The 16,709-nt window shown below is 54.0% G+C and overlaps 2 protein-coding genes across 3 annotated transcripts in view; one reads left to right on the plus strand and one right to left on the minus strand.

Annotated features, from left to right (window-relative positions):
* MMP24 (matrix metallopeptidase 24) overlaps positions 1 to 14,821 on the plus strand; it is a 45,138-nt gene extending 30,317 nt beyond the window's left edge. For both annotated transcript variants that reach the window (XM_060616361.3, XM_060616369.3), the window contains exons 5-9: positions 3,303 to 3,464; positions 5,249 to 5,463; positions 7,939 to 8,077; positions 9,541 to 9,807; positions 12,163 to 14,821. In XM_060616361.3, coding sequence (XP_060472344.1) covers positions 3,303 to 3,464; positions 5,249 to 5,463; positions 7,939 to 8,077; positions 9,541 to 9,807; positions 12,163 to 12,500 — 1,121 coding nt within the window. In that variant the 3' untranslated portion in view covers positions 12,501 to 14,821. The remainder of the gene's footprint in view (positions 1 to 3,302; positions 3,465 to 5,248; positions 5,464 to 7,938; positions 8,078 to 9,540; positions 9,808 to 12,162) is intronic.
* Positions 14,757 to 15,728, minus strand: MMP24OS (MMP24 opposite strand). Its single transcript, XM_060616455.3, has one exon. The coding sequence runs from the start codon at positions 15,726 to 15,728 to the stop codon at positions 15,561 to 15,563; it is 168 nt and encodes a 55-aa protein (XP_060472438.1). The 3' UTR covers positions 14,757 to 15,560.
* Between the last annotated feature and the right edge of the window lie 981 nt (positions 15,729 to 16,709).

A 16,709-nucleotide genomic window follows, 5' to 3' on the forward strand; every position in this document is an offset into this window, starting at 1 on the left:
TCCATGTGGTTATAAAAACTCACATAGTAAGTGGCAGAGCCAGGTATGTACCCAGGACTCTGAATTTTTAGTAATCGCCCCAGGTGGTTATGCTGCAGGTGGTCCAAGAACCACACCTGGAAAAATACTGAATGTTTGGCACTGTTCCATCCTGGCTGCACAAAGCTTGCCCTCGAGGAGCTCACACCCCTGGAGCGGAAGAGAGAGTGTGCTGGTGGCTGTAACGTATGGTGGAAAGTGATCAGTGCCATAAAGATGGTTCAGATAAACTGCTGGGAGGGTAGAGGAGGAATCACTCACTGCCAGTGGGGGAAATCAAGGAAGTCTTTCTGGAAAATGTGGCACTGAGCTGAACTCTGAAGGAGTAAGGCTATTCTGGGTAGAGGGGACAGCACTGGCAAAAGAATGGAGGCAAAAGGAAATGTTATAGCCTTTTGGGGGGCTGGAGGGCTTGATGAGATGGGACTGATCAAGTATGGAGGTTCCACGGGAAGGAAATGAAGCAGAGATAGTTGAGTAAGAGTTTTGGGTACCTGCTAGGAGGCCCCTGCTGGGACTTGAGCTCCCAGCCCACAGGAACACTCCCTATTGGGGATGCTGGTCCCCTCACATACCTCAATGTGACCCTGCTAATTAATAGTGATCTGTAGTTCTGTGCCAGGAGGCAGATGTGAGCACTTTGCCTACCTTGCCCCATTAATTTCACCCCCATTCTTAGAATGCAGGTACCGTTATTCCCTGCATTTTACAGAAGAAGAGATTTAAAACGTCCCACTGCTGCAACATGGCAGAGCTGGGATTCATGTCCTTCTGGCTCCCTCAGACCGCACTTCTGACTACTCTGCTTCCTTGTTTCTCACCCTCTTGGAGAGTGAAGACCCTAACAGCCACCCACCTATTAAGCACTGGGATCTTCTCCATCCTTCTGCCTTCCTAGCATTCTGCCCTCTCTAGCTCCAGGGAGTTCTTCTGCCCTTCCCTGTCCTTCCATCTCCCCAGAGCAGCCCCCACTTAGCAGGTCTCTTGGGCTTCTGTGCAACAGGATGCCAGTTCCCCCAGTTCTTTTCTGCTTTTTGGTCCCTGGAATAAACCCACAGTCCCTTTTCCTTCAAGGGCTTACTCCTATTCTCTGCAGGGACCCAGGCACAGAGGCTACAGAGTAACAGACACAGGCTGAGGACAAAGGTTTAGAGTCTTGCCAAGTACTCAGAGCGCTGCTCCCTGGTTCCCAGTGGAGATCCCTGTGGATGCCCCCTGAGGAAGAGCCTGGTCAGCAGACGAGAGGCCCGAACAGCTTGTGAAGGTGGAAGAATAGGCCAGGAGGCAGAGCTAGGCAGGACCAGCCCCCAGGAAGCGGAGCTGCCTTCCGCTGGCTCTAGCAGCCGCCTTTGTTTGGGATAGAGCTGAGAGATGAGCTCACCCTTCCCCTGTGCCAGAGGAACCAGGACCCGAGGAAGGAACTGGGGGCGGCCTGGCCTCCTCCTGCCAGCTTGCCCTTCCCCAGCAGAAGGCCAGCCCCAGGCTCTTGGCCAACCTTGCACTGATCTTGCCCATCCCCATTTTGCTGAAGACACGGGTGGTGTCAGCAGAGCGGCAGGCATGCTTGCGTCGGGGTCTGCCCCATAAGGCTCTTCTCTCTTCTGAGACCGTAGCCAAAATGGCCAGAGACGATCCTCAGTCCCATCTGACTCTCATGGGTCCCTCCGTTGGGCTGGGCTGGGCAACTTTGCCAGTGACACCAGAGCCAAAGTAGGCACTAGGACTCCTGACCACCTCCTGGGTCCCTGGTAGCTTCCCCTGCGCTCGGAACCGACAGGAATGAGCTGTAACATGCCTTAGGGCAGGGCAATGAAAGGCAGAGCTCAAATGACAAAGGTCAAGGCAAGCAAGAGTTTTCAAATGGACAGACAGGTCAGGACTATCAGTATGACAGCCTGCCCAACTCCCTGTCTCTTGTGTTTCTTTCCCAAAGCTGGGGTTACTTAATCCCCCCAAAGTCAGGCCTTGCTCTGTCCCAGGCCCAATCCAGAGGTTCAGAGGAGTTGGCTTAAGAAAATCTGGTAGCTGGAACCCCACTGGCCTTATGCTTCCTTTCTGGTCGATGGACTTGTTCCAGGCACCAAGCTTCCATCTGATGTCTGGTAACAACAGCTCCTGTGCAGTGCCACACCCTTCACACATATTACCTCATCCAATCCTCACATAACCCTATGAAGGGGGTACGATCTCCCTGTTTTACAAATGAAGATATTGAAGATTAGAAGGTAGACCTCTGGCCAAGTTCACAAAGCTGGAAACGAAGGAGGTCTATCTGGCTCAGGGGCCCACGCTCATGACCACTGTGCCATGTTGCTGCCTCAGCTTCGCGCTCGGGATCCCGTGTCCCACTTTCGGCACCTGGACTTTGTTGTTTTCACTCGCATTTGAGTCCCTGCCTTGATCTTGGCCGAGGTTCAGTTCTTTCAGAACTAAGGTCTTGCTGGACTGAGAGCCGCCCTCACGATCAAGGCCCTGCCTGCCCCTGGACCTCCTGACACTGACTGCCAGCCTGCCACCCCCAGACCTCCCCTCTGCTCGTCGTACTCCCTGCCCTGGCTTTGCCCTTTTCATCTCTCACCCAGACCCTTCTACCTTCTTCCCAAAAGCGCACGGAAGCCCTGCTTCTGGTCTCCTTCCCCTCTCAGCCCTCCTCAGCGCGGAGCAGCCAGAGTGACTCATCATGTCACCACCCCCACTCCTGCCCTAAACCCCCCACTGGCCAAGAAGCCAATCCAAATTCCTTTGCGTGGCATCACAGAACCCCACTTGCCAGCCTGGCTGACCTCATCTCTCTCTGCCCTCCCCTCCTGCTTTGTTCCAGAGCCAAGTGGAATGAGCCTGCTTGTCCCTGGATCTTGTTTTTAGCGTTCCCTCTGTCAGGAATGCCACCCCCACCCCTCCCTCTCCTACCCTCTGAATCCATTCTCCTGACTAACTTCTTATCTTTCAAGACTTGAGGTAAACTTCACCATTATGAAGCTTTCCCTGCACATCTTCCTTCAAGTTTAAATCACTCCTCCCTTCTCAGAATCCTCACTCCACCCTTACAGACTTCTATTAAAGCACCTGGAACATTAATCTCACTTATTTTGTTTCTCTCTCCAAATCCCCCCACTATACCGAGAGTTCTGAAAGGCAGGACTGTGTATGATTTCTCCAGCACAGGGTCTGGCACAAAGCCTATGCTCAGTGTTGGCTGAAGCAATGGGTTGACTGATACCTAAGTGGGTGCCCTGGGCACCTCCCCACTCCCCTCTCCACAGGGAATGACCTCTTCCTGGTGGCTGTGCACGAGCTGGGCCATGCGCTAGGACTGGAGCACTCCAACGACCCCAGCGCCATCATGGCGCCCTTCTACCAGTACATGGAGACACACAACTTCAAACTGCCTCAGGATGATCTCCAGGGCATCCAGAAGATCTACGGTGTGTGGCAGGGGAGAGGGGGCTGCTGCTCCTTCTTAAGGGCTGGGCTGTGACTAGCTGCCTAAGTGGGTTGTTTTCTTAAGCAAGAAAAAAGGAGAGGCTATGCTGATATTTTGATAAGATATAAAAGGCCTGCTACCATGCCTCCCTCCCAGTTCTCTGTTCACACTGGTAATGCAAAGGTCTTGTTTTGGTCAAGTCAGTTGAGATGGGAAGACCAGTGTGCTTGAGCAAATGTATGTCAGCATAGCCCAGGCCGCCTCAGCCCCTGGGCTATGACGCACAGGAGGAGGGCCCCTTCTGGAGGCCTTGATGACCTCAGAGAGCAGATGGCCCCAACCAGAACCCCGGAGGATGGGCGGGATCTCCATAAGTGAGGCAGTGGAGGACTGGACAGGGGAGGTAGGGACCAAGGTGTTTTGAAAGTAGAATGGACAGGATTTGCTGATAGATCCAACATGGGGGTGAGGGTCAAGGACAACACCAAGATTTCTGGCTTTTCTAATTGTGGGGCAATAGGATTTACCAGTCTGTTGCTCAGAGAGCTGGGCTGGGATATTGATTTGGAATCTTAGGTGTCCAATCTATAGCCACTGGCCACATGTGACTATTGAAATTTGAATTTATATTAATTAGAATTAAATAAAATTAAAATTTCAGTTCCTCTGTCACACTAACAACTAGTCACGCATTTCAAGTGCTCAACAGCCACAAATGGCTGGAGGCTACTGTATTGGACAGTGCTAATATAGAACATTTCTGTCATCACAGAACATCCTATTGGACAGCTCCAACATAGAGTGTCTTTAAAGCCATGAACCTGGGCACCTCCCCACTCCCCTCTCTACAGGGAATCAAGATCACTTAAGGTAGTGATCTGTGACTAGGGGACTCATTGGAATTACCTTGGAATTTCCATTTTAAAAATGCTCTCATTGTCAGAGATTGGCTTCTCTTTGGTCTGGGCTGTCTTCTGAGCATCATGAGTTTTAAAAGCTCTCCCAGTGACCCTAATATGCAACCCAAGGGAGAAAACTGACATAGGGACAAAAATAGAGAGAACACCCAGGAGCACTCCAACCTTTAGGGTAGGGTGGGTGAGGAAAGGCTGCCAGCAAAGGAAGTGGAGAAGGAACAGCCCATAAAGTAGAAGGAAAACCAAGACAGAACAGGGGCCTGGAAAAGTGCTCCTATGATCTTGCTACTCAAAGTGTGGGCCTCAGACCAGGAACAATGGCATCACCTAACAGCCTAAAGAAATGCAGAATTGCAAGCCACCCCCCCCACCCCCCGCCCAGACCCTCTGAGTCATAATCCCCATTTTATTAAGATCCCTGGATCTTGATATGCACATCAAAGTTTGAGTCGGTAACCCTGGGGTTTGGCAACATGAAGGTCATTGGAGATCTTGACAGAGCAGCTTCAGTAGGTGACAGGGCAGAGGCTGTCCTGGAGTGGGATAAGGAATGAAGGGGAGAAAGTGAGGCTGGCATGTGTAGAGGGAGCAGAGAATGATGGTATGGGACACTGAGCCCAAGAAAGGACATGTTCTCTCTTATAACAGGAGAGAAGAAGAGAAGATATCAGATTCGGGGGTGGAAAGATGAGAGTTCCCATTTAATGACTATTTTCATCTGTTTTCTCAAAGATTGGGAAGTAAAAAGTGGGAGAGGGAACAGGAGGCTGGAGGGTGACAGACCTCAGCTGCCAGGGTGATGATGAAGCAATGACAGCGGGAGGCAGGGAATGGCTGACCCTGTCTAAGATACAGCCCCTCTCTGCAGGACCCCCAGCTGAGCCCCTGGAGCCCACCAGACCCCTCCCCACGCTCCCCGTCCGCAGGATCCACTCACCAAGTGAGAGGAAACATGAGCGCCAGCCCAGGCCACCTCGGCCGCCCCTCGGGGACCGGCCGTCCACACCGGGCGCCAAACCCAACATCTGTGATGGCAACTTCAACACAGTGGCACTCTTCCGAGGCGAGATGTTTGTGTTTAAGGTAGGGCCAGTCAACTGGTGACACCCAGATGGTCCTCTCCCACTTGTTCCCCCTCTGTGGAGCAGGAGAAGGCTGCTGCTCTGGGATTAGGCCCGCTTTGGGCCTGGACAGGAGTTGGCCCAGTGGCCAGGACTTGGGGTCCCTTTCTGGTGCTGCCGGGTGAATTGACTTGTTTCTAAGAGGAGGTGGGTAGACTGGTGATCTTATACCTTCCCAGGGGTTAATGCTGGGGGAAAGTGCTGGAGACCTGCTGGTCAGCGACTTTGAGCAAGTCATCTCCCTTCTCTGGACCTCAGTTTCTCCATCTGAAAGCGGGGTCATTCCCTTAATGAAGGGTGTATGAAGACTAAATGAGTGCATGGCCATGAAGATAGCAGCTTGGAGTAGGGGCTGACATGGCGATGGCAGAGTCTGTCGCCAGATCCTGCCAGGGCTGAGAAGCTGGGACTGAGGGATGCCTGATAGAAAGCTGGCCAGGCTACATCTTGTCACTTGTCCTGGTCCTATCACATTAGCCACGGGCTGACTGGGTGGCAGCACGTTTGGTTGGTATGCTACAGGTTGGGTTACCAGGGAAGTGGACTCTGAGACAGTGTTGAGAATGCAGGATTTTGATTAAAAAGTACCTTTGGGACCAACATCTGTGGGTAGGAGGGAAGGAAGTAAGACTGGGCAGAAGGAGAATATAAGCAGCAACTAGGACCATTGCAGAGTCGCCTACCCCTACAGGGAGTTCTATAGCTAGCATGGCCCATCAGAGTCATCCCACACGGGGCCCCAAATAGCTAGCACTTTGTACCTCCTGCTTCATTCAGTCATTGGATGAGAAGGGGCATGACCTTGGGGGAGCTTGCTGAAGCCGAGGCCATCCCCAGAGAGGCCTGCAGTTGAAAACAGCCTGCTGACCACATTGCGGGCCGCCAGGGCAACAAGCCCTCCACGGAAAGGGGTCTGGTCAGGGTGTCTCCATCACACTGGGTGGCTGTGCGGGGCTGCTCCATTCCCCTCAGGGAACTCTCCCAGCAAGATTTGAGGACTGAGCAAGAATCAGGTGACACGGGTCAGCACTGATCCTGCCTCTCAGAGTGGCTCTAGGAAAGTCACTGGCCTTACTTAAGATTCTGTATATCTTGGGACGCCTGGGTGGCTCAGTTGGTTAAGCATCCAACTTTGGCTCAGGTCATGGTCTTGTGGCTCGTGGGTTCGAGTCCGGCATCAGGCTTATAGCACAGAGCCTGGAGCCTGCTTCGGATTCTGTGTATCCCTCTCTCTCTGTCCCTCCCCTGTTCGTGGTCTGTCTCTGTCTCTCACTTTCAAAAAAAAAAAAAGACTCTGTATATATCAAATCTACTTCATAGACTTGTGCAAGTCAAACTAAAGTTTTAAAAACAACATGAAAGTGCTTTGTAAAACACCTTGAAAAAAACGTTTCTAGTTTTTGTACCATCTTTTACAAATCACATTCATTCTGATCCCCCCACTCAACGGTTCCTAGGCAAGTCTGGGTTTTATCATCTCCATTTATTTTATTTTAGTTTTTTAATTTGAGAGAGAGAGAGAGAGCACATGAGCAGGGGAAAGGGGCAGAGGGAGAGTGAGAACCCCAAGCAGGCTCTACACTCAGCATGGAGCCCCATGTGGGACTCGGTTCCATGACCCTGGGATCATGACCTAAGTCAAATCAAGAGTCAGATGCTCAAACGACTGAGCCATCCAGGTGCCCCTTTTATCATCCCCATTCACACTGAGGGTCCTGGTAGGTTACAGGCCTTGCAGATTGCCCACCAGCCAAGGGCTGTACTGCCACAAGACACTAGTTTGAAGAAGAGGGCTTTCATCAGATTCTTGACCTACTGAGCTGCCATTTATTTAACATCAACCATGTGGCCTGTGCTGTTCTAGGTACTTTACCTATTACCTCTCCTCTGATCCCCAACATTACCCCCATTTGTAGGTGAGGTGCTTACAGTACTGTGCCCACGGTCATGCAGTGCTAAGTGAAGGAAATTCACACCCAGGTCTTGAGGGATTCCCACAGCTTGCTTCCCAGGGTCCTCGCCCTGCTGGATGGAGCCAGAGGGTGAGGAGGGCACTCTGCCCAGGCTCAGTGGCCAGCCTTGTGAGTGGCCCACTGATGTCAGTGACTCTCTGCTGCCCTCATGTGGCCACTACAGGCCCCTGGCACCATCCCTTCCAGCTCCTCCCCACCTCATCCCTGCACCAGGCCAGTCTGCTGTCTGTCTCATAGCCCCTTGGACAGCAAGAACCTTCAGGAGGCTTATATGAAGAGAGTTAATGGGCATCCTGTCTTCCTCACAGGGCATTGGAAGCTAGATGTGATAGACAGACAGCACGGAGGGTTGCAAGGCTGGGCCCAGGGGAAGCTTTTGGGTTATTTGGGCTTGAGCCCCAAGGCTGAGATCCTAAGTTAAGGCAGGGCCTGCCATGCTTCTCTCTCCTCCCCTTACCCCACAGGATCGCTGGTTCTGGCGCCTGCGCAATAACCGGGTACAAGAGGGCTACCCCATGCAGATTGAGCAGTTCTGGAAGGGCCTGCCTGCCCGCATAGATGCAGCCTATGAAAGGGCTGATGGAAGATTTGTCTTCTTCAAAGGTAATATAGCCTGCGCTAAGAGAACTGTGACAGTTCCCTGCCCTTTCTGGGACCCCCTTTCCCCATCTGTACACTGGAAGAGGCGGGGTGAGAAGCAGATGCCCTCCAAGAGCCCCTCTAGCCCTAACAGAGACACTGACTTCTGACAGGACTAATCCCTGCAGGCAGGCCAAGCACAGTCCAGGGGAATCAAGTCATGAAGTAATTGTTGAGGGTCTGTATGTTCCCAGGTTGGTGGGACGACAAGGCTCACCCGCGTCCAGGCACAGTGCTCCATGGAAGGCCATCCCATCAGTTCTCTAAGAGTTGGTTGGGAGGAGGTCACACTGGCTGGAGAGGTCAGGGAAGGAGCCAGGGGGAGCTAGCATGTATGGCATGCCCACCCAGGGCTGGGTTGCTTCGCTTCAATTATCTTGAGATGGGCCCAGCCTCAGAAGGGTAAGATACAGGTAATTAGTGAGAAGTGAGGAAGGCAGTCCAAGAGGAAGGGACAGCATGGGTAATAGAGTAGTGTGGGGATATGCATGTACATTGGAAAAGCTTAGAAGACCCACTGGACAGCCATGGAGGCCCACCTTGGAGAGCGGTGAGCAGTGGCCTAGAAAGGAGAGTGAGGGAGAGTCCTAAGGAGCCTTGGTTGCCAGGCCAGAATGCAGTCTTGACCCATTAGAGAAACACTGGTGTCCACTGGGTGTTTGTGAGCAGCAGAGAGCCAGAGGGCAGGCAGCAATCCAATAGAGCAGAGGTGGGGAGGCCATTTCTGAGTCGGTCGCTGGAGGGGAGGGAGCAAGTCAACAAGGCCCACACCAGGGAGGACCAGTGAGGCCAGAGATGGACAGCTAAAAGATGCAAAAGGCTTCCTGAGAGGCTGAACATGGAGGGGAGAAGGAAAGAGAGGGTCAAAAGTGATGCCAGGTTTCTTGCTGGGGAACCGGGGGGCAGAAAGGTGAGGAGGGAGGGAGCACACTGTGGAGGTAGTGACGAATTCCAGAAAGCAGACCTGGAAATGCCCAGAGGCTGGTGTACACTGGGTCAGGGCTCCTGGGTCTGGGGCTCAGGTCCAGTGGGAGTGTCTGTGAGCCCTCAGAGTTGGGTGTCACTGGTGGAAGGTGGGGAGTACTAAGGCATGCAAAGCCACAGGAGTGGCTGAGGACGCCTGAGAGAGAGTTGAGGAGCAATTCACATGAACGAACAGAGGGTGCAGCACGGAGGCTGGGCAGCATGGGGCCGGTTGCCCAAGATCTGCAGTGACTGGCTTCTGGCTTCTTGCCCCCATGCTCTGCCAGGGCCAGGGAGCCTCAGTCTCCCTGAGAGGCTGTCAAGCAGGCCTTGCACTGTTTCCCCCGACACTGTGGCTCTGTGAATGACTTCAGTCCTAGCAAAAGATGGACAAGTGGCACCAGCCACAACCTCTGGCATTGAGTGACTGGGAAAGGCTGATCCTGGGTTTCTCTTGGCTACAGGTGACAAGTACTGGGTATTTAAGGAGGTGACGGTGGAGCCTGGGTACCCCCACAGCCTGGGGGAGCTGGGGAGCTGTCTGCCCCGAGAAGGCATTGACACAGCTCTGCGCTGGGAACCTGTGGGCAAGACCTACTTTTTCAAAGGCGAACGGTACTGGCGCTACAGCGAGGAGCGGCGGGCCACGGACCCTGGCTACCCCAAGCCCATCACTGTGTGGAAGGGCATCCCACAGGCTCCCCAGGGGGCCTTCATCAGCAAGGAAGGATGTACGTAAGGGCCTGGCTGGGTGGGGAGTAGCCCAATTTTATGTAGGTCCCAACAGGGCCCATGGGCATACTCTCAGGGTATCCAAGTTTGAGAAACGGTGTCTAATGGTAAGGACAACTGCCTCACATCTACCCATGTTCACACAGTAAATTAATTCTCTTACCAGCTACCGAGCCAGGCTCTCATCTGCAGAGATGACTCACATTTGAGAGATGTTTTCATAGACTGACTTCACTCTTTCAGACAGCATTTCTCAAATAGTGGACCTCAGATGTACTCTAGGGCTTCCTCGAGTTATCAAATCTGAAAAGCAATGATGGATACAGGTGCTTTCAAAGGTGCCTTTTTTTTTTTTTTTTTTTTTTTAAACAAGGCTTGAGGGCAGGAAGATGGAAAGAGAAGCCTTTTTTATTTATGAGACATTTTCTAAGCTCCTCCTGGAGGCCAGGCTGGGAGCTTCCCAGCAGACTAGAAGCTTCTCAAGAAGAGGGGCTGGGTGTTGCCAGGTGCAGGAATCCATGAATGTTTGTTAAATACATTTCCCGTGATCTGGTCAAAAATACAGACTCTGGAGGCTGGCTGACTTCACATCCCGCCTCCACCACTTACTATGAGTTTGAGCAAACCATTTAAGTTTTCTATGTCTTCATCTATCAGATGGGGATAATAATGGTACCTACCTCATTGGGATTTGTAAGAATAAGGTCAATTAAGTAGAGCACTTAGACCAATGCCTAGCACATGATCCATGCCATGTGAGACTTAGCTGCTATCATCATCATCATCATCATCATCATCATCTTGTTGGTGTGTTTTAGTTTATGTAGAATGACAGGTGTCATCCATTCTCTCCACAATAATTACTGAGAGCCAAGTTTTGTGGGAGAGCTGGGGAAGGAGCAGAGAATAAGACTTGCATTGCATCCCTGGCTCCCATTCTAGAGGCAGAAAACAACTAAGGTGGCAGCAAATGCTCTAAGGGAAAGAAATGCAGCCGAAGAGCTATGGTGGGGGTGGGGGTGGGGGGTGCTGGGGAGGGCCTGTTAGAGAGGGTTCGTCAGGAAGGGCTCTCTAAGGAGATGTCACTGGTAAGAAAGCCAAAAGTCTCGGGGGAAGAGCTGCTACTGATGGCTCTCCTGTGTACCTGATGCTTTACACACATGGTCTTGCTTTCTGGGAGCCTCAGAGACAAGTGACATCAAGGACTTTGGCCAATAAAAGTCCCAGAGTGGGGAGCCAACCAATAGGAGAGTCTGAGTTGCTTTGCTGTCTGTACACTGTCTGGGCCATGAAGGCTGTTGCTGGGAGCCTGGTGTGGCTGCCCAGCCCCTCCACCTCCTTTCTCCTTCTCCTTCTCCTCCTCCTCCCCCCCTCCTCCTCCTCCTTCTTTTTCTTCTTCTTCTTCTCCTCCTTCTCCCCCTCCTTCTCCTTCTCTTTCTCCTTCTCCTCCCCCTCCTCCTCCTCCTCCTCCTCCTCCTCCTCCTCCTCCTCCTCCTCCTTCTTCTTCAAGTTTATTTATTTTGAGAGATATAGAGACAGTGTGAGTAGGGGAGGGGCAAAGAGAGAGGGAGAGAGAGAGAATCCCAAGCAGGCTCCAGGCTATCAGCACAGAACCCGATGAGGGGCTCAAACTCATGAATTGTGAGATGATGACCTGAGCCGAAACCAAGAGTCAGATGCTTCACTGACTGAGCCACCCAGGTGCCCCAGTCTCCACCTCCTTTCTTTCTAGCCTCTTCCCCAGCAGTGTCCCCAGCATCACTTCCCCAGCATCTGTGTTGTGATTCAAGCCAAAGAAAAGCCACAACTGTGACAAGGTGGTGTCCGCTGTCAACCAAAGGAGAAACCTGGCTCCCTGCCTCCCTTGCTTCAAGCAGAAGCTAGACTGAGGCTCTAGAGCTATGAAGGCAGTGCTGTCCAAGCCATAGTTGGGAACTTGATCTCACCAATATGGGCAGGGTGGAGGAGAGGGTTATAAGGTAGGGAGGCACAAATTGAACTTATCAATTCTACTTAAAGCCCCTCAGTGGCTTCCTGGCACCTGTGAGATGACAGGCCAGGCTGCTCCAGGTCCCGGGCACACCTCTTTGCAACCGTGCAGGTCACACTCCGAGACCCTGTCACACTGTCGGCAGAGTGTGCTACACACTGCCCTCCCCCCACCTGCAAGCGATCCAACACGCTGCTCCCACCACTTCATATACCCACCCCTCCTTCAAAGCTCCTCTGGGACGCCAGGGTGGGAGAGGCGTCCTTCTTCCACACTGCCACAGCACCCTATGCCCTCTCACTCTGGCCCAGAGCAGGTGCAGGGCAGTACCTGGGAGTAGTGATGCTGGACCATGTTTCTGCAGATTACACCTACTTCTACAAGGGCCGGGACTACTGGAAGTTTGACAACCAGAAACTGAGCGTGGAGCCAGGTTATCCACGCAACATCCTACGTGACTGGATGGGCTGCAACCAGAAGGAGGTGGAACGGCGGAAGGAGCGGCGGCTGCCCCAGGACGATGTGGACATCATGGTGACCATCAATGACGTACCAGGCTCTGTGAATGCCGTGGCTGTGGTCATCCCCTGCATCTTGTCCCTCTGCATCCTGGTGCTGGTCTACACCATCTTCCAGTTCAAGAACAAGGCAGGCCCTCAGCCTGTCACCTACTATAAGCGGCCAGTCCAGGAGTGGGTGTGAGCAGCCCAGAGCCCTCTCTGTCCACTCGGTCTGGCCAGCCAGGCCCTTCCTCATCAGGGTCTCAGGGGCAGCTCTGGCCACTGCCCACCGGGGCCAGAAGGGCCCTAGGCCAGGGGTCGTGCAGCTGAAGTGGTAGGTACATTGGCCTAGGCTGAGCATGAGGCAGGGAGTGATGGTGGCTGTGCCCCAGGGTGGGTGTCTGGCAGCCAGTTGCCAGCCTTCTGTCCTGGGTGAACTGCTCCCTACGCAAGGGAATAGGCCAGGCCCCATCAGGAGGCAGGGACCATGCCAGGAGGAGGCCCTGTGGTCACTGCATCCTGTGGTTATCAATGAGGCACCACAGCTCTGTTCCTGGCTGGACCCAGCACCTTCTGTGGAAGCCAGCACTAGCACTCTCAGCCCCCTCTGGGAGATGCCACCAATCCTGGTCCCCCTTTGCCAACACCTGCTGGTCAGATGTCCCCCTGCCCCCACCCCACTGTCCTCCAAGGCTACAAGACCCCTGCTGCCAACATGGCGGGCAACAAGCCCGGGTTTCCGCTGCTGGCATACAGCAGATCCCTCAGGAAACCTGCTCCACATCAGGGTCTCCTTTGAGATCTAGGATTTAGGGTCACATGTTGCAGGCAGTGCTGTGGCCCAGCGGGGTCTGACAAGGACCCAGCTGTCACGTCGTGAATATTTAAATGTCCTGTTACTACTGTTTTAAAAGTCCCATTCTGCAAAGGCTGTTTGAGGCGTTAGGTGAATTAGAGGTGACTATCTTGGCGATGAGGCCAGCGTGGCCGGCCCTTCCCCAGGAGACAAGGACCAAGGTGCTGCTAAGGCCACTCTAGCGCCTAGACACCCCAGGAGCTGGACCTGCTCATGAGGCTAAAGGTCTGGGGCAGGAGCTGATCCCACCTCTGGAGGCTGATCTGAGTTCTGACTATCCTCCACTTCTCTGTCCCTCTCCCCATTCTCCCAGTCCCCAGCCCTGTTGCTTATGGCCTGGGGCTCAGCCTGACTAGCTAGGTGAGGCAGAAATGGCTCCAGGCCAACATTCTCATGGCTTTGGGGGTAATGGGCCCAGGGCAGCCTTCTCAAGTGTTCAGAGCCCACACCCCCAGTTACCCTGAGGCCAACTCAATCTCTCAGCTTGGAAGCAGTGTTTATACAAGCTTGGCCCTTGCTAACCCTGCTCACTGGGCCCATCTGCCTGCATTGCAGTCCCAATCCTAGGGGCCCATCCTTCACAGTCTCTGGAATTCCTAGGGCTCAGCTTGCCTCACTCCAACCCAGTGGAGGCAGCCCTGTTTGTCACTGAAGAGCCCTAGGCAAGACTGATGGGTTCAGTGATGCCCACTGGTCTCTGCCAAAGCCAAAAGGTGGTACATCTTCAGGGTGCTGGCAGAGTCTCCGATGCCACTCTGGCCCTCTGGGCCTGCATGGGCCTCGCCCCTACCCTGTGTCCTCTGGGCTTTGGGTTGGCTTAACCTGTAGCAGACAGGGACTACTATTGCCCTGGGAGCTGTCTTGAGCAAAATCTCTCTTGTCCCAGAGGCACCTATGTGGGTCCACTATGTTCCCAGGCATCATCCTTCTGTCTTTTCTCATTTTGACCAAGGGCGGGCTCCCTGGGGTGGGTGGGGAACAACTGCAGAGATATTAGTGATTCATAGGTTTGTATAGTGTTTTATACTTTGCAAAGCACTTTATTAGCTCATACCTGTCCACTCACATGAAACTCGTGTAGGCCCTGGGAAGCCTAGGGTAACTCTCACCGTGCCCTCAAATGAAGCACAGAGAGATTGTTTCTTGCCCAGGCCATCGGGTGGGCTGGCTGGGCCTTGGGTCCCCACCTATGGACCCCTCTAGGGTCCAAGATGAGATCAGAAGTGTCTCTTTTATCCATCTTTTCCTGGCCTCCCTTCTCCCCTTCCTGGTCCCTCTCCACTCCTCAGGTTGGTGCTCTCTCTTTTTGAAAGCTCTAGGCTCCCCAGGCTCCCCATTGGCTCCTGGTACTACCAAGGCCAGCTGAGAAAGAGCAGGAGATGGAGGCAGGCAGCTCAGGCTGCAGATGTGAGGGATGCAGGGCCAGGCCCAGAGAGGGCTCAGCCTGGAGGCTTCCAATCTCGGATTCTCCTGTCTTGTGGTCATCTGTTTGCCCATCACCCCAGGACAGGGCAGACAGACAAAGGGGCACTGCACTGGGGACCCCAGAGCCCAGCTTCCCCTCGGCCCGGGGAATATCACAGCATTTCAGTGTCGGTCACATTTTAAACTGATCAGCCTTTGTATAATGTTTTTTAAATCATTTCTAAATAAAACAAAAATACAGAGTGTGTTGTTTTCTTGGGATATAGGAACAAGGATCAGGTTCTGGGAGTGGCCTTAAGAAACTTCTGGGAGAGGGGGAACAGGGTGCTTTGGGGTATCTGGGAACTGTCCCATGCATCTCATCTACCAGCCCAGCAATCAAATGTCCCCTCTCTCAAAAAGGCTGGCCCCAGAGGCCTAGTGTTACTGGGGTTCCTGGCACACAACCTGATAATGCCTCACTGGGATCCAGGATTGGCAGAGCAAGCCCCCCTAGGAGAAGTACAGGGAGGGTCACTGTGGCAAGGTCTTCTCTGAAGCCAAGGCACATGGTGCCATAACCAGGGACAAAAGCCAACAGCCCGGTTCTTAGCAATAAGGAACAGACGAGAGGAGGTGAGGTCAGCAGTCTTGGGGTCTTACCAGGAGTCCTGGCCTGGTTCTGGAAGCCAGGGCCAGGGAGGGCTGCCCCAGAACCCAGACGGCTGGAGAAGCTGTAGGGTGGGGGTGAGCACGAAGGTTTAAGCTGGTTTGGGTGCAGGCTAAGAAGCGAACAAATTCGGAAGGAACTAGAGGCGAGCCGGTGCCCCATGGTGAGGCTGCCGAAGAGGCCCTGCCGAGACCTCCTTCCAGTCCTCCGTGATCTATCTCCTCGACTCTCCGAGCCTGTCCTGGGCGCCGGGGTTGGAAAAGGACGACACGAGAGGAACATAACAGCACAACGACAGTTGGCAGCTGGCAGTAACTGCGGAGGGTGTCGAGTCAGTACCAGGAGGTGCAGGTGATGAGGAAGCGCACATCGTCCAGTGGCCCCCAGGGACTGGGTTCAGGCTGGGGCCGCTCAGGGGCCTCGGGCGCCCCGGGTTGGGGCTGGGGCTGGGCCTGCACGGGCTCTGGGGCGCCCTGGCCGCCGCTCAGCCGAGCACCCATCGTCTGCAAAGAGAAGCCGTTAGATGCGAGTCAGCTGCACGCGACCCGGCCGTCCCGCCACGCCCCAGCCCGACCCTCATCTCTCACCGCGAGAGCCAGAGAGCCACGGGTCTCCAAGGTCCCAGAGCCGGCGACTGCACTCCGCTGGCCTGCGTACTTGCGCTGGGAGGAGCCGGCGTCGTGACCTCACCGCACGCAGGCCCCGCCCCCTAGCCGCTGCTGCGGGGTTGCGGACCCGACCCCACCCACCAGTAACTGGCCAATGCCGCTCCAACATCCCGGGGCCCCGCCCCGCACACAGCAGGAGACTGAAGGAGCCGCCCCAGCAAGCCACAAAGGACTCATCCAGACGCTTCCTGGCTCCACAGGCACTGTAGCTAAGGGAGGGCGCCTGCCAGTTTTCTGAGAATCTCCATGGCACCTGGCAGCCAGGCCAGCAATCTCCATCCACCTTGGTCAAAGAAGACACGACTGCCCTGAAGCCAGGTGCTCCAGACCCCTTACAGGTCCTCATTCGGGCCTAGAGGAGAGCTGGAACAGATTCTCATCTCTTAAACCCCAGAAGTAGGAGGCTGAAGTCGCATGGAAAAGGCTAGAACTACAGTAGAGAGTGCTTCCTCCTCTTGCCCTGGGACAATCATCAACCCCCATCCTGATGATCCCGGGACGAGGGTGGGAAATTGTGAGACTGGTGTGTGTGTGTGTGTGTGTGTGTGTGTGTGTGTGTGTGTGTGTGTGTCCCCTACCCACTTTCCCCCAGAACAATGCTAGGGAAGGAGGGTCAACCCCCATCCTGATGATCCCAGGACAAGGGTGGGAAATTGTGAGACTGGTGTGTGTGTGTGTGTGTGTGTGTGTGTGTATCCTACCCACTTTCCCCCAGAACAATGCTAGGGAAGGAGGGTCAACCCCCATCCTGATGATCCCAGGACGAGGGTGGGAAATTGTGAGACTGGGGGGTGTGTGTGTGTGTGTGTGTGT

Source organism: Panthera onca, chromosome A3 (assembly GCF_046562875.1).
Source record: "Panthera onca isolate mPanOnc1 chromosome A3, mPanOnc1 haplotype 2, whole genome shotgun sequence".
Taxonomy (NCBI): Eukaryota; Metazoa; Chordata; class Mammalia; order Carnivora; family Felidae; genus Panthera; species Panthera onca.

Coding starts and splice junctions, on each gene's coding strand:
- MMP24OS (XM_060616455.3), bottom strand. CDS start 15,728: ATGGGTGCTCGGCTGAGCGGCGGCCAGGGCGCCCCAGAGCCCGTGCAG.